This window comes from Danio aesculapii, chromosome 20, assembly GCF_903798145.1.
Source record: "Danio aesculapii chromosome 20, fDanAes4.1, whole genome shotgun sequence".
Taxonomy (NCBI): Eukaryota; Metazoa; Chordata; class Actinopteri; order Cypriniformes; family Danionidae; genus Danio; species Danio aesculapii.
The window spans coordinates 27,794,231-27,810,791 of NC_079454.1; the positions used below are offsets into that span (position 1 = coordinate 27,794,231).

The 16,561-nt window shown below is 37.0% G+C and overlaps 3 protein-coding genes across 5 annotated transcripts in view; 2 read left to right on the plus strand and 1 right to left on the minus strand.

Moving 5' to 3' along the window:
* Positions 1-1,862, minus strand: part of mylk4b (myosin light chain kinase family, member 4b) — a 58,151-nt gene extending 56,289 nt beyond the window's left edge. Inside the window, exon 1 of one of the 2 annotated variants that reach the window (XM_056481626.1) lies at positions 1,783-1,862. The gene's annotated coding sequence lies outside the window, so the exon portion shown is untranslated. The remainder of the gene's footprint in view (positions 1-1,782) is intronic. The other variant, XM_056481625.1, reaches the window with a different exon arrangement.
* Positions 1,823-12,911, plus strand: serpinb1 (serpin peptidase inhibitor, clade B (ovalbumin), member 1). 2 transcript variants are annotated; one of them, XM_056481628.1, is made up of 7 exons: positions 1,823-1,912; positions 7,758-7,948; positions 10,776-10,913; positions 11,695-11,812; positions 11,899-12,041; positions 12,185-12,352; positions 12,450-12,911. In XM_056481628.1, exons 2-7 carry the CDS (start codon positions 7,781-7,783, stop codon positions 12,855-12,857), a joined length of 1,143 nt encoding a protein of 380 aa, XP_056337603.1. In that variant the 5' UTR covers positions 1,823-1,912; positions 7,758-7,780; the 3' UTR covers positions 12,858-12,911. The 2 variants fall into 2 exon arrangements, with proteins under 2 accessions (XP_056337603.1, XP_056337602.1); XM_056481627.1 differs by having other exon boundaries at positions 1,843-1,932.
* Positions 12,912-16,043: 3,132 nt separating this feature from the next.
* Positions 16,044-16,561, plus strand: part of LOC130248093 (leukocyte elastase inhibitor) — a 3,870-nt gene continuing 3,352 nt past the window's right edge. Inside the window, 2 exon segments of the mRNA XM_056481629.1 lie at positions 16,044-16,142; positions 16,247-16,416. Of these exon segments, the coding sequence (XP_056337604.1) occupies positions 16,249-16,416 (168 nt within the window). The 5' untranslated portion in view covers positions 16,044-16,142; positions 16,247-16,248.

A 16,561-nucleotide genomic window follows, 5' to 3' on the forward strand; every position in this document is an offset into this window, starting at 1 on the left:
GGGCCCTTCAGATTAACAGCAAACCCCTTTCTTCCACTAGTAACTGAACACTATTGCTCATTTAATTAAGAGGAAGTGAAAATGAGATTTGAGGGCTTACAAAGGTCAGTTCGGTTTGGACTTCCCTTTTAATGCATTTATCTGCACGATTCCTTGTAATTTTGCAATTTATGTTCAGATGTTTAGTTCACAAGCATTCTGTGTGCCTTATTTACTATGTATGCATGGATATTAAACATGTATGCATATCAAAAATTATTTTAAAAACTTGTATTATATATACTAATATATAATACTATATATTAATATTTATATTTTGTGTTTATTTAATTGATTAGAAATATCATAAAACAGTTTTTATTAGGATTTTAAATAAACTTTTTATTAAACTATAATGGTAAAATATTACACAAAACATTAAGCAGCACAACTATTTTCAACATTTAATGATAATAATAGTAATTACATTTACAATTTTAATGTAATTACTAATTAATTACAATATAATCTTAACAAATAAATGCAACATTAGTTAGACCAAAAAAAAGACCTCAAAATATGTCAAATTTGTATGTTTAAGTGAATATTTGTAAAATTCTATGTTTACGTCTGTGTGTTCACATTTTTCCATACAAGTGGGTCTTAAACCTGGATGCACACAGACTCATAGGGACTAGTCATGTGGAGCTCATGGGTAAGAAATAGACTGCAGCTCTACACAAGAAATTTGGCCAGAGAAGAAATGGTCTTGCCCGACTGAGCCTGGTTTTTCTCAAGGTTTTTTTCTTCACTTTCATCAATTGGTGAAGTTTTGTTCCTCACTACTGTCGCCACTGGCTTGCTTGGTTGGTACTTGTGGAGCTGCACATCGATGGATTTGCTCTTCAGTGTTTGAACTTTCAGCAGTGAAATTTAAACCACACTAAACTGACCTAAACTGAACTTCAACTCTGAAAACTGGACTGACTCAGTTTCAATTTGCTAGAACTTTTATGTTAAGCTGCTTTGACACAATTTACATTGTAAAGGCGCTGTTAAAAATAACGATGAATTGAATTGAAAATCAGTATTTTTAAAATATTTTAAAAAAACATTTACAGTATGTTTTCAACAAGGTGCAGTTATAAGTGCAGAGCTTAAGGGAATATAATCTACATTTTGTATTATAAGTTTAAGTACAGACCCTACATATAAAAACAATAATTTGTTCTCATACAGTATGTATTGTTCGCTATTCCTACAAATACACCTTCTGGTATTGTGGTCCAAGATCACATACATATTCACTCCTCATGCCAGTTATTGGTGTTATCTCACAGGGTTGCAACTTAAAATATTGACAAAAAAATCTATATCCTCTGCTCATTAGATCAGTAAAGCGAGAAGTATTTTAATACATGTAGACAGAAACATTTTACTGAAGAAGCATTCCAGATGAACACCTCCACAAACACAGCCTCTATTGTGAAAGGCCTTTGGCAAGGTTTTATTGCGCAGAACCTCTGATCCAGCAGTGTGACTCACCCTTTATGCACAAAGTCCAACTGATTAGTCCAGAGCTGTCACATTCATTCAATGCATCTGCCTTGTGTTGCTGACAAAACATAAAGTGTATTTCCTATTGTTCAGTCTCTGCCTCTCTCCAAAGAAAACACCCAAAACATACTCTCTCTTTTATTTAAAAACTTTGCTCGTTAAAAAAAGATCTGCATTCTTCAATAAAACGAGGGAAGCATATATGAATGGGTAATAAAAGGGCGGGGGAGTGTGAGACTGACTCACCTGTGATATGTCGAATTTGTGCAGTATGTTCGTCCAGCTTGTTCTGCTCTAGTGGGCGTTCCTGGTCCTTTTATATCCCATGACTCTGCGATAGTTTTCTCTCTCGCACACAGACGGACATCTTTCTCAGGCACGTATCTTTCATCAAATGTAAGTAATAATACTCCATTTATAAACTCCGAGCTTTTCTCAAAAATAAACAGGCGGAACCGCTTAGGACGAAACGCCGTCTTTGCAACTTCCGCTTTTGTCTGAGGATGTTATTCCCTGCTCGCGAGGGAGATGTTTACACTTTTTTCCGACATTTTATTACAGGTAGTGATTTAAAAGTGACATTGTATTGTTGAGGGACAGCACAGTAAATTAGTATTTGCTATGCTATCGAGAATTGACATTAAATCACTCATTCATAAACTCTGAATTAGCAATTCGCGCAATATAATACACAATACCCTACTGAAAAAAACAGCTTAAACCAGCCTAGGCTAGTTGGCTGGTTTTAGCTGGTCGACCAGCCTGGTTTTAGAGGGGTTTTGGCCATTTCCAGGCTGGTTTCCAGCCATTTCCAGCCTGGTCTTAGCTCGTCAGGCTGGAAAATACTCTTATTTCACGCGGCCGCCGTTTTAAAGAACCAAAGCGAGGCTGTGGTGGGAAGAAATGCGGAAGTATAGGACCAGCACTGTAAACATTGCAGTGACATGCTGTGGACAGAGGCGCAAAAATGGGGTATGCAGTATATGCAGTGCATAGGGGCGCCGCACATGGGGGGGCGCCATTGTGCCAAAACTATTTTTGAAATGAGCCTTTTTAAAAGTTTCAAATTTTGAATAAATAAATATATTTGGTAAAAAAAAAAAGTTTATTTGGCATTTTATACGAGTTTAATATTGTATTTTATTAAATAAAAATAATATAATACCACCCCTCCCCCTCCGTAGACCAGTTGATTAATCCGTTATTCAGTTACAGTCACTTGTTTAAAATGGAGAGAAGAATGAAGAGGAGTAGTGCCCAAAATAGAAAACGAAAAAAAGAACATGTAAAACAATGCCTTAAAATGAAATCTGCTATGTCAAATTGGATAATCAGAGATTGGTAAGCTTATACTATTATTAACATACTATTATTCACCTTCTGTTTTTGGGAAATAGTTCATAAATCATAACCGCCACCTAGCCTGGGCTTTACCCAGGGCCGGAGCGAGCTGAACTGGCGCTTTAGGCGAACGGCGATCACGCCGCCCTCAACCCGTAATGTTAAGTGAAAAAGAAAGTTACCGGTTCGCGAGGACCGGGGTGTTCGCTGACGCCGCCTATTCACCTTATTCTCCGGGTACGAGCGGGCGCAGCCATTTGAATCATTTTGGCTCAAAACTTCCGCTCTCATTCACTTCCATTCATTTTTAAACGTTAAAAACAGCTCGTTTTGCTGCTTGGTGTTGCAAACTGATATTTTCTTATTATATTATTCTACTTTGTCTGTATTGTCATGCAAACACTTGTTTGTGGAGTAAGTAGTTTGACCGTTTTCTGCCGTTTATTATTCCTAGTCATTTCTCCCATAGGCGGCTGAATCGGAAGTTCTAAAACAATCGCAAAAACGCGCGCAATGCAGAAGGCATTGTAGAATAAGGTCAATACTGTAGGTCGCCTCTATAGAAGCGCCGTTCCTGCTTTTACCAAACGTAAGAGCAGAGGAGGTGGTTTTGTCCAGGCAGGGGGACAATGATGCACGATCACACCGTGGCTGCGTCCGAAATCGCATACTTCCATCCACTAAAGTATGTAAAAACAGTATAATTCGATGGGCTAAATACGTATACCTGGCGTAAGTCCATTTGACTTTACGGTAGACGTTTGATAGTCGCAAATAACTTTTTTTTGTGAAGCATATAACTGACAAGCATACTGGGTTATATGTAAAAGTCATAAAAATCAATCAATAAAAAATACATTACATATGGGGAGATCCATCATATTTAAATAATTAGATTGTACAGATTATTATGGTGGCTTGAAAAGCCAGCATACTGTTATCTATCTTAAACTTATTATTCTTCTTCTTCTTCTTCTTCTTCTTCTTCTTATTCTTCTGAGACTAATTTCTAAGTGTATCTCCTCCTAGGCCTTTCAAGCTACATACTTCAAACTTTCGTCAAACCTTCGAACTGGTCTGACTCGGGTTGCTATATCTTTTCTAACTGATCCGACCTTGGGTTTTCCGAAAAACGACCCAGAAAAATCCCAAAAGTCCCATTGACTTAACATTGGGTCAAACTTTGTGAGCTCTTAACTCTGCATCAGACTGTCCTACAGACTTCTAACTGGACTCATTTAACTCAGTCTAGCCAGCAGCCAATAACTGATGACTTTTTAACTTACTAGCCACTCCCTAGCAACCACTTACAGCACCCTAGCAACTGTCCCATAGACTTCCATTGTAAAAGACTCCCATTTACTTAACATTGGATCAACCTTTGTGAGCTCATAACTCTGCATCAGACTGTCCTACAGACTAGAGTCTGGCCTCATTCAACTCAGTCTAGCCAGCAACCAATCACTGATTACCTTTAAACTTACTAGCCACTCCCTAGCAACCAATTTCAGCACCCTAGCAACTGTCCCAGAGACTGTGACAAGCTATTCTAACACATGCTAACAGTTTAAACTTCCTACTGACATGCTAATCTTGCTAGAAAGGTGCTAGCAACACGATAGTGACATGCTAGTCATGCTAGTAACATGCTAATCCATGCTAGAATCATGCTAGTAACATGCTAATTCATGCTAGAATCATGCTAGTAACATGCTAATTCATGCTAGAATCATGCTAATAACATGCTAATTCATGCTAGAATCATGCTAGTAACATGCTAATTCATGCTAGAATCATGCTAGTAACATGCTAGTTACATGCTAATTAATGCTAGAATCATGCTAGTTACATGCTAATTCATGCTAGAAACATGCTAATTCATGCTAGAATCATGCTAACAACATGTTAATTCATGCTAGAAACATGCTAGAAACATGCTAGTAACATGCTAATTAATGCTAGAAACATGCTAGTAACATGCTAATTCATGCTAGTAACATGCTAATTCATGCTAGAATCATGCTAGTAACATGTTAATTCATGCTAGAATCATGCTAGTAACATGCTAATTCATGCTAGAAACATGCTAGTAACATGCTAATTCATGCTAGAAACATGCTAGTAACATGCTAATCCATGCTAGAATCATGCCAGTAACATGCTAATTCATGCTAGAATCATGCTAGTAAAATGCTAATTCATGCTAGAATCATGCTAGTAACATGCTAATTCATGCTAGAATCATGTTAGTAACATGCTAATTCATGCTAGAAACATGCTAGTAACATGCTAATTCATGCTAGAATCATGCTAGTAACACGCTAATTCATGCTAGAATCAAGCTAATAACACGCTAATTCATGCTAGAAACATGCTAATTCATGCTAGAATCATGCTAATAAAATGTTAATTCATGCTAGAAACATGCTAGTAACATGCTAAGTAATGCTAGAAACATGCTAGTAACATGCTAATTCATGCTAGAATCATGCTAGTAACATGCTAATTCATGCTAGAAACATGCTAGTTACATGCTAACTCATGCTAGAAACATGCTAGTAACATGCTAATTCATGCTAGAATCATGCTAATTCATGCTAGAAACATGCTAGAAACATGCTAATTCATGCTAATTCATGCTAGAATCATGCTAGTTACATGCTAATCTATGCTAGAATCATGCTAGTAACATGCTAATTCATGCTAGAATCATGCTAGTAACATGCTAATTCATGCTAGAATCATGCTAGTAACATGCTAATTCATGCTAGAATCATGCTAATAACATGCTAATTCATGCTAGAATCATGCTAGTAACATGCTAATTCATGCTAGAATCATGCTAGTAACATGCTAATTCATGCTAGAATCATGCTAGTAACATGCTAATTCATGCTAGAATCATGCTAGTAACATGCTAATTCATGCTAGAAACATGCTAGTAACATGCTAATTCATGCTAGAAACATGCTAGTAACATGCTAATTCATGCTAGAATCATGCTAGTAACATGCTAATTCATGCTAGAATCATGCTAATAACATGCTAATTCATGCTAGAAACATGCTAATTCATGCTAGAATCATGCTAATAACATGCTAAATCATGCTAGAATCATGCTAGTAACATGCTAATTCATGCTAGAAACATGCTAGTAACATGCTAATTCATGCTAGAATCATGCTAGTAACATGCTAATTCATGCTAGAAACATGCTAGTAACATGCTAACTCATGCTAGAAACATGCTAGTAACATGCTAATTCATGCTAGAATCATGCTAATTCATGCTAGAAACATGCTAGAAACATGCTAATTCATGCTAGAATCATGCTAGTTACATGCTAATTTATGTTAGAATCATGCTAGTTACTTGCTAATTCATGCTAGTAACATGCTAATTCAGACTCGGCTTTTCAAGCCACCATAAAGTTTGTCCTCAAACTTTAATATCTAGTTTTATTATTATTATTAGAAAGGTTTTATGGCCTTCTTGTATCTTGTAATTGAGGTCAAATAATTATAAAATATTTTAAAATCTTTACAGAAAAAATAAAGGAGGAAGTTATAGACATTACTTTAACCTGTATGTGAAATTTCCCAAGAACAATTATCAACTTCAGAGCAATATTGAGTGTATTATAGCCAGTTTTACAGTTAAAAAAAGAAACATGCATTCGTTATTTTGTAAAATGAATTAAAAAGCAACCCTGAAACCTGTTTACAAAAATCATCAGAAAATGTACAAGTACAAAATAGATGTAAAAGACTTTCAGGCTCAGTGTTACAAAAAGAACATTTGTCTTTAAAAATTTAATACATATATTGCAGGGGTAGAACCTGTGTAAAAAATTACACAGCCAGAACACTTATCTATGGACTTATTTTATTTTTGTTTGTATTGTGTGTGTTTAGATGTGTGGTCTTGGTTAGCCCTGCATCCTCACAAATTTTGTTATACGTAAACTCTTAGGGGGTGGGGGCGCAAAACTTGATCCCGCATACCCCTCAGTAAATGTGCAGTTGCGCCCCTGGCTGTGGACTACAAACCTCCAGCTGTTGCCGAGATTTCAAAATACAGATATGGTGTAAACATCACTTTAATATCAGTCAGTACGTTTAATTTAAACAATTAAAAGCAATTTAGCATCAAACAACATCACAAGCTCTGTAAGAGTAATATGCTGAACTGTCCTCCTAGGCTTCAGTTCATGGCAGCAGGTAAACAGAGGGGGCGCTTCCCTGCTTCAGCCTATGTAACTTGGTGAGCGATAAACACTGCAGTCCTCTGTAGCACACCCTCGTGTTGTCCCGGTACTGAAGTTTTAAAACAGTCTAATTCCCGCTAAGTTAAAATTGAAGCGCCGCTGAGCGCGGATGACTCGACTGATCTTCACGGCTGCTTCGCGATCCAGTCTCCGTGTATCTTGTGTTTGCACTCAGTTTACCGCTCTTCACCCAGTGCAAACACAGATACACGGAGACTGGAGCGCAAGCGCGAAACAGCCATAAGGATCAGTCGAGTCATCAAGCAGATCGCTCGGCTGTGTTTGTGCTCAGTAAACAGCGGAATGAACCGCCAACTTATCCTGCATATGTTTTACACAGCGGATGCCCTTCCAGCTGCAACCCAGTACTGGGAAAAAAAACTATTTGTAATTAGCTACTAGTTAATTAGTTAAAGTTATTAATATCCCTAACTAACAAATTTATGGTAATAACCTTAACTTTTCTGATTTTAACTGTAATGCAGTATTTGGAAACAATAATTATTGTGAACAGTGCTATACAAATAACACTGAATTGAATAAAGTACAATATCGAATCAACGATGGCTGTATGTTCTATGGTACTCATAACTGGTGTTTTGATTTTCATAAGAGTGATCATCATCATCTTCAGTGATGGAGGGAGTCTCTCGTGCTAACAGTCTCTTCGCTCTGGATCTCTATCGGGCTCTGAGCGCCAGCAGCGCTGAGGGAAACATCTTCTTTTCTCCACTGAGCATCAGCGCAGCGCTCAGCATGGTCTACTTGGGAGCCCGAGGAGACACTGCTGGAGAAATGGCAAAGGTATGAGAGATAAGCTAGAATTGTGTGAAGGTGTGTTTTTACTGATAACGAATCACAAAATATCTCAAACAAATCATGCTTGAAAACAAAACCACAACCCCAAACAAGGAAAAGCAAGCACTTGTTTGAAAACGGGGCGAGGCTCGGATGTCAAAAGAGTAAACATTTGCTCATAGTGGGGCAGAGAGATGCATTTATAACATTCAAACAAAAGCACACAGGTATGTGCTGTTCACCTATTGAACTTGTTTATTTAAGCAAGATTTAAGGAAATACCTGTCCTTCTCATTGGTCCTGACAATTCTTGCATAACTGAATCAATAATGTTTTTTTTTAAGTTCATTTTTTATTTTAGGATTGAGAAAGTATGGATGTAACCAAAAATAATAGACTCTAATAATGACCTGAAAAGTCACAAATCACATCAGAATGTAATCACAGGCAAAGTTGGTGTCCAAAAAGGAGATTTATTTAGAGGAGTGCAAAATCTGTAAACAAATATGATTAAATGCTTAAGTAAAGGTTTTTGAAACAGTATAAAAACTAGAACTGTTAGGTATTAAAGTTTTTCAACGCTCAGGCAACACAACTATAACCTTGGTTATAACACTGGTTCTCCCTTGTTTCAAAAAATGTTATTTTATATACAAATTTCTTGCTCTTACTAATTGGAACATACTATTGCTAGAAAGTAAATTCTTATTTCATCTTTAGATTTACGTTTTTTCTATTTATTAGTTTGTTTTTATTAGAACAACAGTATCTCTAGCAGAAAAGATATCCAAAGATGCCTTTTTCAATTGTAAAAAAAAAAAGAAGTGTTTTTAAAACCAATGAAGACAGCAGAAGTCAAGGATCCATTTGAATAATTCAGCCTTTTTTACCCAAACAATTAAAAAGAATATATTTTAGAACAGTAGTCAAAATACAGCAAAACTGTGAAACTGTGATATTTTTATCCAAGGTTATCATACCGTCAAAATCTTTTACCGGCCCATGCCTAGTACAGATACAAACCAAAAATTATTTATTTGCATATTCTTGTAAATAAGTTAAGATGAGCTTCCCAAGATTGTTACCTTTTAAGGTCATATGCCCATTGCACTTAAACAGGAAATAAAAATCAGTAAACCTATGCTAAAGCCGCTAAGTTCATGGAGTTCATTGACTATTGTAAAGTGACAAAATACCGTTTTGGGTAGGTACTATACATGTAGCAACTGCAGTTACATATTAACTCCATATATACTATAGTCCATATTTAATGTCCATGTTTCATCAACACACTATCGTCTAATATATGTTACTACAAGCATATTGACTACTCCTTTTCTGTGTTTATCTCTGTAATTCTGCACTGACACAATTTGCACAGTATAAAGTGCTATAGAAATAAAGGTGATTTTTTTTTTTTGTCTTTTCAGACTAAATTTGATGCATATTTGAAATTCAGTTTAATGTTAGTGAATGCAAATGATTTAGCTTTTAACAAGTAACTAGACAAAGCAGAACTTTTCATTAGCAAAAGAGCGGACACAGATTGTGATGCAGCCAGTGAGAGACTGGTTCAATAGTGAGTCAGAGCTGGAATACTGTAAACAAATGCAAACAAATGATCACAGCTGCACATACCTCTCTTTCTCCCTCTCTCTCTCCCCCTCTCGCTAACCTTTTTACCAACAGCTCCAAAATGTGAAAGACAAAAACTGAAATTCTCCTGAAAAAAAATCTGGTTTTAGCCAGCTTGTGCCTACTTTGAGTATGGTGCCATGCTACTCTATAATTTCAGACACACCTAGATAATGTACTGTATGTAAGTGCTTGGCAACGGACTTCAGACCTGATTGACAGCAGTGTTTCCTCTAGGATTTTTTCCAGCTGTGGCGGCAGACTCTGTTGGGCCTTTTACACAGATCTTCCAACTACCTGTGGCGTTATTTCATTGACATGAAATGTCGTGAGCGCAGTATTACAAGTCAAGATCGCATTCATGTAATACAAGCATGTGAATCTCTTCGCTTGCGCGCCGATTTCCTCTGTTCGTGCACAAAACTTCTTGCACGTCCTCAAATATATGCTGCTCAAGTGCAGATTTTTGTGTGCGCTCGCAAATAAACGCTACTGAAGTGAATTTAGTGCTTTAATGTAACAAGTATGTCCAACATTTATTAGATTAGCTAGGAATATTTATGAATGTCTCCAATAGACCTACCAAGCGGCATTAAGTAAAGTGAAACAGCCATAAACTCCAGCAAGACAAAGTCATCTCTAAATTTTAAAGTATTATAAAGCATTATCTATTATCTATAAAGTACAAATATGGAAACTGTGTTCATCTTAACTGAAAGGTACGCCATGTTTGCTAGCCTCACGCATCACGCACCTGTCAGTCAGTCAGCATGTCACCCTAAGGGGGTTAAACAAATAACGCACAGCACTACTACGATTACAGAAAAGTTTGCGCTGTAATTCACTTACCTTTAACACGTTTTGGTGCTTATAACCCGCTATTAAAAAAACAACAACGACTAAATGTTTTGAATGAGTAGTAAAGTAGCAGTGGCAGGGTGAATTTTGGTGTGGCGCCCCACCAGGGAGAAATCAATGTAGCGGAAACCATGGACAGTTAGATAAAATTCTTGTTTAATTTACTCCTTGCAATGAATGTGCTCTGCATAAGCTCTTTAGTGCACACCCATAGCATATTATTTAAGACCATGGCCATTTTTTCAACGTTCTATATTTTGAAATGGTTTGCAAAGCTTATGTGTTAACAAATACATATAATATGTGATCTGATAAGAAGAATCTGTCTGTCTCTGTGCAGGTTTTGTCCTTCAGTTCTGTCTCTGATGTTCACTCTCATTTCGAGACCCTCATCTCATCTATCAACAGTCCATCAGCCTCCTACATCCTCAGACTGGCCAACCGCCTCTATGGAGAGAAAACCTTCAGCTTCTTACCTGTGAGTCCAATCTACCTTCAACAGTGTCTACATTTAAGTGCACCCAAATAATCTGTTTTCAGATTGACGGTTAAGTCAGATTCAAAAACGTTCATGTAAACACCTTAATCGAACCGCTTGAGCTTGATCCCATGACATTTTGATCAAACTAGGAGTGGTTATTCATTTCATAATCTGATCCAACAGGAAAACATCTGGGACACATGCACAGGACAATATTGACAGCATTAGCCTGTACATATTCTGATAAATGCATGATAAAATAACATGTTATCTGCTGGTTTTATATTTTCATTAGGCTTCCTAATGAAGCACTTTATTTTAGAAATGCACTCTAACATAGTATAAGTTAAATTAGCCCTATAAATATTCTATGTTATATAATAAAATTAAATTAAATTAAAATTAAAATTAAATTAATACAGCAGAAGTAGAATATCAGAAATTAGAATTAAGAAATTAAACATTCAAGCTATTAAATGGTTTGGTTTTCTTATTAATTTGCATAAACAAAGGACATATGAAATATAGCATGCTTAAAAAATACAAAAAAAATGTATATGTGTTGAACCTAAACTTAAACTAAACATTTTGAATCGGAATGTATATATAAAACAAATATAAATGGATATTTAAATCAGATAACTGATTAGAGTACATGTAAACAGATCTACGGTCGGGTTCAATTCATTCAGATTGATGAAAACTGGAAAACATTTTGACAATAAATCAAGTCTTTCTCCACACTTGTTGCCTGAACGTGTTGTTATGTGTCCTGCAGGAATATTTGAGCTCCTCTCTGAAGCTGTATCACGCTGACCTTCAGGCTGTGGACTTCATTGGAGCCTCAGAGCAATCCAGACAGCTCATTAACAAATGGGTGGAGGAGCAGACAGAGAGTAAGAAGAATATCTTCTGCTTTCCGAAATTTGAATATCTTATTAATAAAGCCTCAGATGTAAAGTCAGAAATGTATGTTTTCCAGATAAAATCAGAGATCTTCTCAAGCCGGGTATGGTGACTGGAATGACCCGACTAGCTCTAGTTAATGCCATCTACTTCAAAGGGAACTGGCTGCAAAGATTTAAGGCTCAAGACACCAAAGAAATGCCATTTAAAATAAACCAGGTGTAACCTTTATTCAAAATTATCTGTTTGCAAAATACTGTACAACCGCAGCTGCATGTCTTTTAGATTGTGTACTACATTGAAAGGCACATGCTTTCTTCCTGGTCACTCTCTAACTGGTATGCGCATCTATCCTTCATCAGAAAGAGAAGCGGCCAGTGCAAATGATGTACCAGAAGAAAAAGTTCCCATTCAACTACATCTATGACCACCGCTTGCAAGTGCTGGAGTTGCCATATGTAAAGGAGGAGCTCAGCATGTTAATTCTTCTTCCTGAGGAATCTCAGGATGGATCTGATCCTCTTCTGAAGGTCAGCAAACAATTTCTTTATTAAACAACTGTTGGTAATCTTAATCACACTGTCTTAATTTATATTCAAAGTATAAATGCATGTGTATGTTTGACAGCTGGAGAGTGAGCTGACCATTGACAAGCTGCACGAATGGACCAACAGAAGCAACATGGACACACATACAGATATCATAGTCCATTTGCCAAAGTTCAAACTGGAGATTGAGAGTTCCTTGGTAGAAATATTGATGGGGATGGGGATGAGCTCTGTGTTCCAGGAAGGAAAGGCCGATCTGACAGGCATGACTGGCCACGGTGGCCTCTTCCTTTCGGCGGTCGCCCACAAAGCCTTTGTAGATGTAAATGAAGAAGGCACAGAGGCAGCAGCGGCAACAGCAGCCGTTGCGGTCCTCTGTATGTTCGGAGAAGAGCACTTTATGGCTGACCATCCCTTCTTGTTCTACATCAGGCACAACCCAACCAACAGCATCCTGTTCTTCGGCAGATTCAGGGGCCCGTCTTAAATATGTGATGCTTGCCTGCTTAACAGCTAAATAAATATAAATACTATAATGAAAGGTGTCTGTAATTCACATTTTGTGTTCTTTTAAGACATAAATTAATAGTTTAAACGTAGTTCAATACAAAGCAAAACAAAACATGGAACATTTATGATACACATATGTGTAACACGGGGAGTGACAGAGACAACTTAAGTTAGGATCCACTTGCAGGTTTATTCGAAGTCAGGTGAGCAAAAAGCAACACAGGTGCAAACAGATGTATAAAGGCAGTCCAGAATCGTAGTCAAAAGTATCAGGCGAGAGGTCGGAAGGCAGGCGGCAGACAAGAAGAAAGGTAAACAAGGCAAAGATCAAAGACACGGAGAAACAAGACTAAGGAAATGCGTTGAATCGTCACTTTACAGTTAACAAGACTCGGCAATGGAAGTGAGAGTGTGTGCTGTTTAAATAGTGTCTGTAATCAGTCTAGAAGCTGCAACAGCTGTGGGAGTCCAATCAGTGGAAATGAGGAAGCATGTGTGTGTGTGAACGAAGTGCATGTATGAATATGTAGTCCATGAATGGCGGATTTGTAGTCCATAGGTTATTGTGTGTGAGATCCAGCGATCTAGGAAGTTACGATCGCCGGTGATCGTGACAATATGTAATAATATAATAATAATTCATAATAAAAAATATATAATTAATCCAGTTGGCCAGTCAATTTAAGTTTAAAGTCACTGTCACTTCACAATGCCATTGGCCACAATAGGCTACCTATTTAAGATGCTCTCCGAAAACAATTGATATGTAAACAATATGAAAGAGGGAAAGACTTGTTCCCTTGATCCTCTATCAGGCAATATTACATTTTAAGGTAGCATATGTGCACAATGGCACCTTACAAAACTGATTTCATACAGATTTCTGAGAGCATAATGATTTAACCATGTACAACAAAATAGAGCTTAAGGGTATATTTGCTAACTAGAACACAAGTTACTCGCTAGGAATGCCATAAAAAGTGGAAACGTTGATCAAAAACATACATTTGCACACAAAATTACACCCAAGTGGCACTTCCTGATGGCATATTTATTATTTATCTCAACTGTCATAAATGAAACTCACTAGATTGTATGGTATTGAAAGCAGTGAAGAACACATCTCTGCTGCCTTCGAGATTCAATAAGAAAGTACCTCCCGAAACCGAATGTGGATTCGCATGTGCCTTGAAGCCTTCCCTCTCTAGAATGCTACCTCCAAAGGTAGTATTTTAAAGCATTTGGATGCAGCCTTAAAGAAGAATTGCAATGATTAGGAATTAAAGAATGTAACAACGAGTGAAATACTACAAGAAGGATCTAAAAACAAACTCAATTACAGTGTGTCAGTATGCATCTGGGAAGTTGAATTGTGACCCACCATTAAACCAATGAAAGAAGAATGGATTAAAATAAAAAGCAGAACATGTTATATCTTACACACAGTGCAAAATGACTATATGAGGAAACCACCTGTAACGACTGGCATGCATTGTAGGAAAAACAAGTAGGCCTACGTCAATGGGGAGAGTCAGAGAAATGTATTTTACCCACACCAAGCTTTTTGAAAATTAGCACTAAAATGTATGTTTGTCTCTAATAAAACTAAACACAACACACAAGTAGCGCACAAAATCTGTATTTTTGCAGATTGTTTTTTTTTTTTTTGGGGGGGGGGGGGGGGGGGGGGGGGGGGGGGTAGGGTAACAAACATGTTATTTCTAGGCTTTTCCATACTTAGAATTAGTTACTACTTACTTAAAGGGCACCTATATTGAAAAGCAAGTTTGGACAGAACTGTGTGTAGGTATAGTGTATCCACAGTCATATTGGGGTGATAGAAACACAATAAGTCTCTTTTTTTCTAATTTCCCTGATGTTAAAATAGGATCCAAATGCCTTACATTTTGAGGCCCACCGTTTTGACATTTCCCCGCCCACCGAATTGATTAACAGCCGTGTATTAACATGACAACTTAAAACTGACTGTAGGACTGTATATTAGAGGTGACTATGCCAAAGTAATGTCTGGGTGACCAATCTCGGACCTGGAGGGCCGGTGACCTGCAGAGTTTAGCTCCAACTTGCTTCAACACACATGCCAGTTTTTTATATGATGCTTGATAGAGCTTGATAAGCTAATTGTCTAATTTGAGCTTAACTCTGGAGGACAACAGCCCTCAGGGACTGAGTTTGGACACCCTATGGTAGAAACATTGGATACACAAGTTATTGCAGATAATTATGCAACAGTTAGCTGGACAAAATAAAATTAAAAACACACACACTTGCAGATCATTTATTTGCAGAAAATGGCAATAGGCCAACATAAAATATTCCATGTTTTAAGACCTTAAATAATATAAGAATACTTTGTTACATGTGAAATATGTAGACTATATTTACATATTTTTCCAGTAGGCCTATTTAAGGTCATAATATGTAAAACATGGAACATTTAATATTGACCTATTACCATTTCCTGCAAATAAGTGGTCTACATAAAAATATTGTTTAGTGACATTTTAAAGACATTTTTCAGTTTATAAAATAAAACATAAATTAGCATGTTTCCTAAAAACACGTATTAACCAACATCTCTAAAGTAGAAATTATCCAACAAGTATGGATCAGGATTACAAATAGGCCAAGTGAAGAGAGAATAAAACATTAAAGTTAATGCAGGCAGGGTGACCTCTACTGGCGTCTTTCACTCTCTTCACTCCTAAAGTAGCACAAATAAATGCTGAGGGGAGATTAGTGTGTATTTTTTCATCATTGAAGATTTTTTCGGCTTGTGCTGAATCTACGACTATAATATAGTTTAAAAGAAGATTTTGGCCCAAATTTATCTGCTATGCATCAAGCATTTTTGTCTGTTGTTTTGGAATCTGAAGGCATATTCCTCTTTTTGCAAGCTGATGCTATAAGATGTTTCTTCAATAGCCATCAATGTTTGTTTGTTTTTTTTAATACATGCACAAAAAGACCGAATGTAATTGTGAATAATATGAAATATTTATAATTTTTTGTGAGACAATAATAAAAATGTTCAATTTCAAAATCCCCTGTAAAGACAGAGAGACGAACCATACAGCGGCGTGAGCAGCATGTTTGTCAAAGCAGATCTAGTAAAACTTGAAACACTTGATTCATACAAGCGTTGACTTATGGTTGACTTCCACAACAGCTCCAATTGCTGATCGAGCTTTCGAGTAAAACAAAGGAGAGAATTTCTGGGAACGTGAGTCATTAGGCAAACGTAAGACAATGTTACGATTAAATAGCGATTAAGAAGATAGTTATAAAATAATTGATTGCTTTGTCTTTGATTTTCATTAGTGTGCTTATCATTATCTTCTTCAGTGATGGAGGGAGTCTCTCGTGCTAACAGTCTCTTCGCTCTGGATCTCTATCGGGCTCTGAGCGCCAGCAGCGCTGAAGGAAACATCTTCTTTTCTCCACTGAGCATCAGCGCAGCGCTCAGCATGGTCTACTTGGGGGCCCGAGGAGACACTGCCGCAGAAATGGAGAGGGTATGAGGAGCTGATGACCGATACAATTGGAGCTGTTACTTTCAGTTTCGTTTCGATTTGACACGAACTGACGAACTTCATTAAGTCAATGATTAAGATAGATTACTGTATCACATAATGGGAGAATGCCCCTGTCTCCAAATTA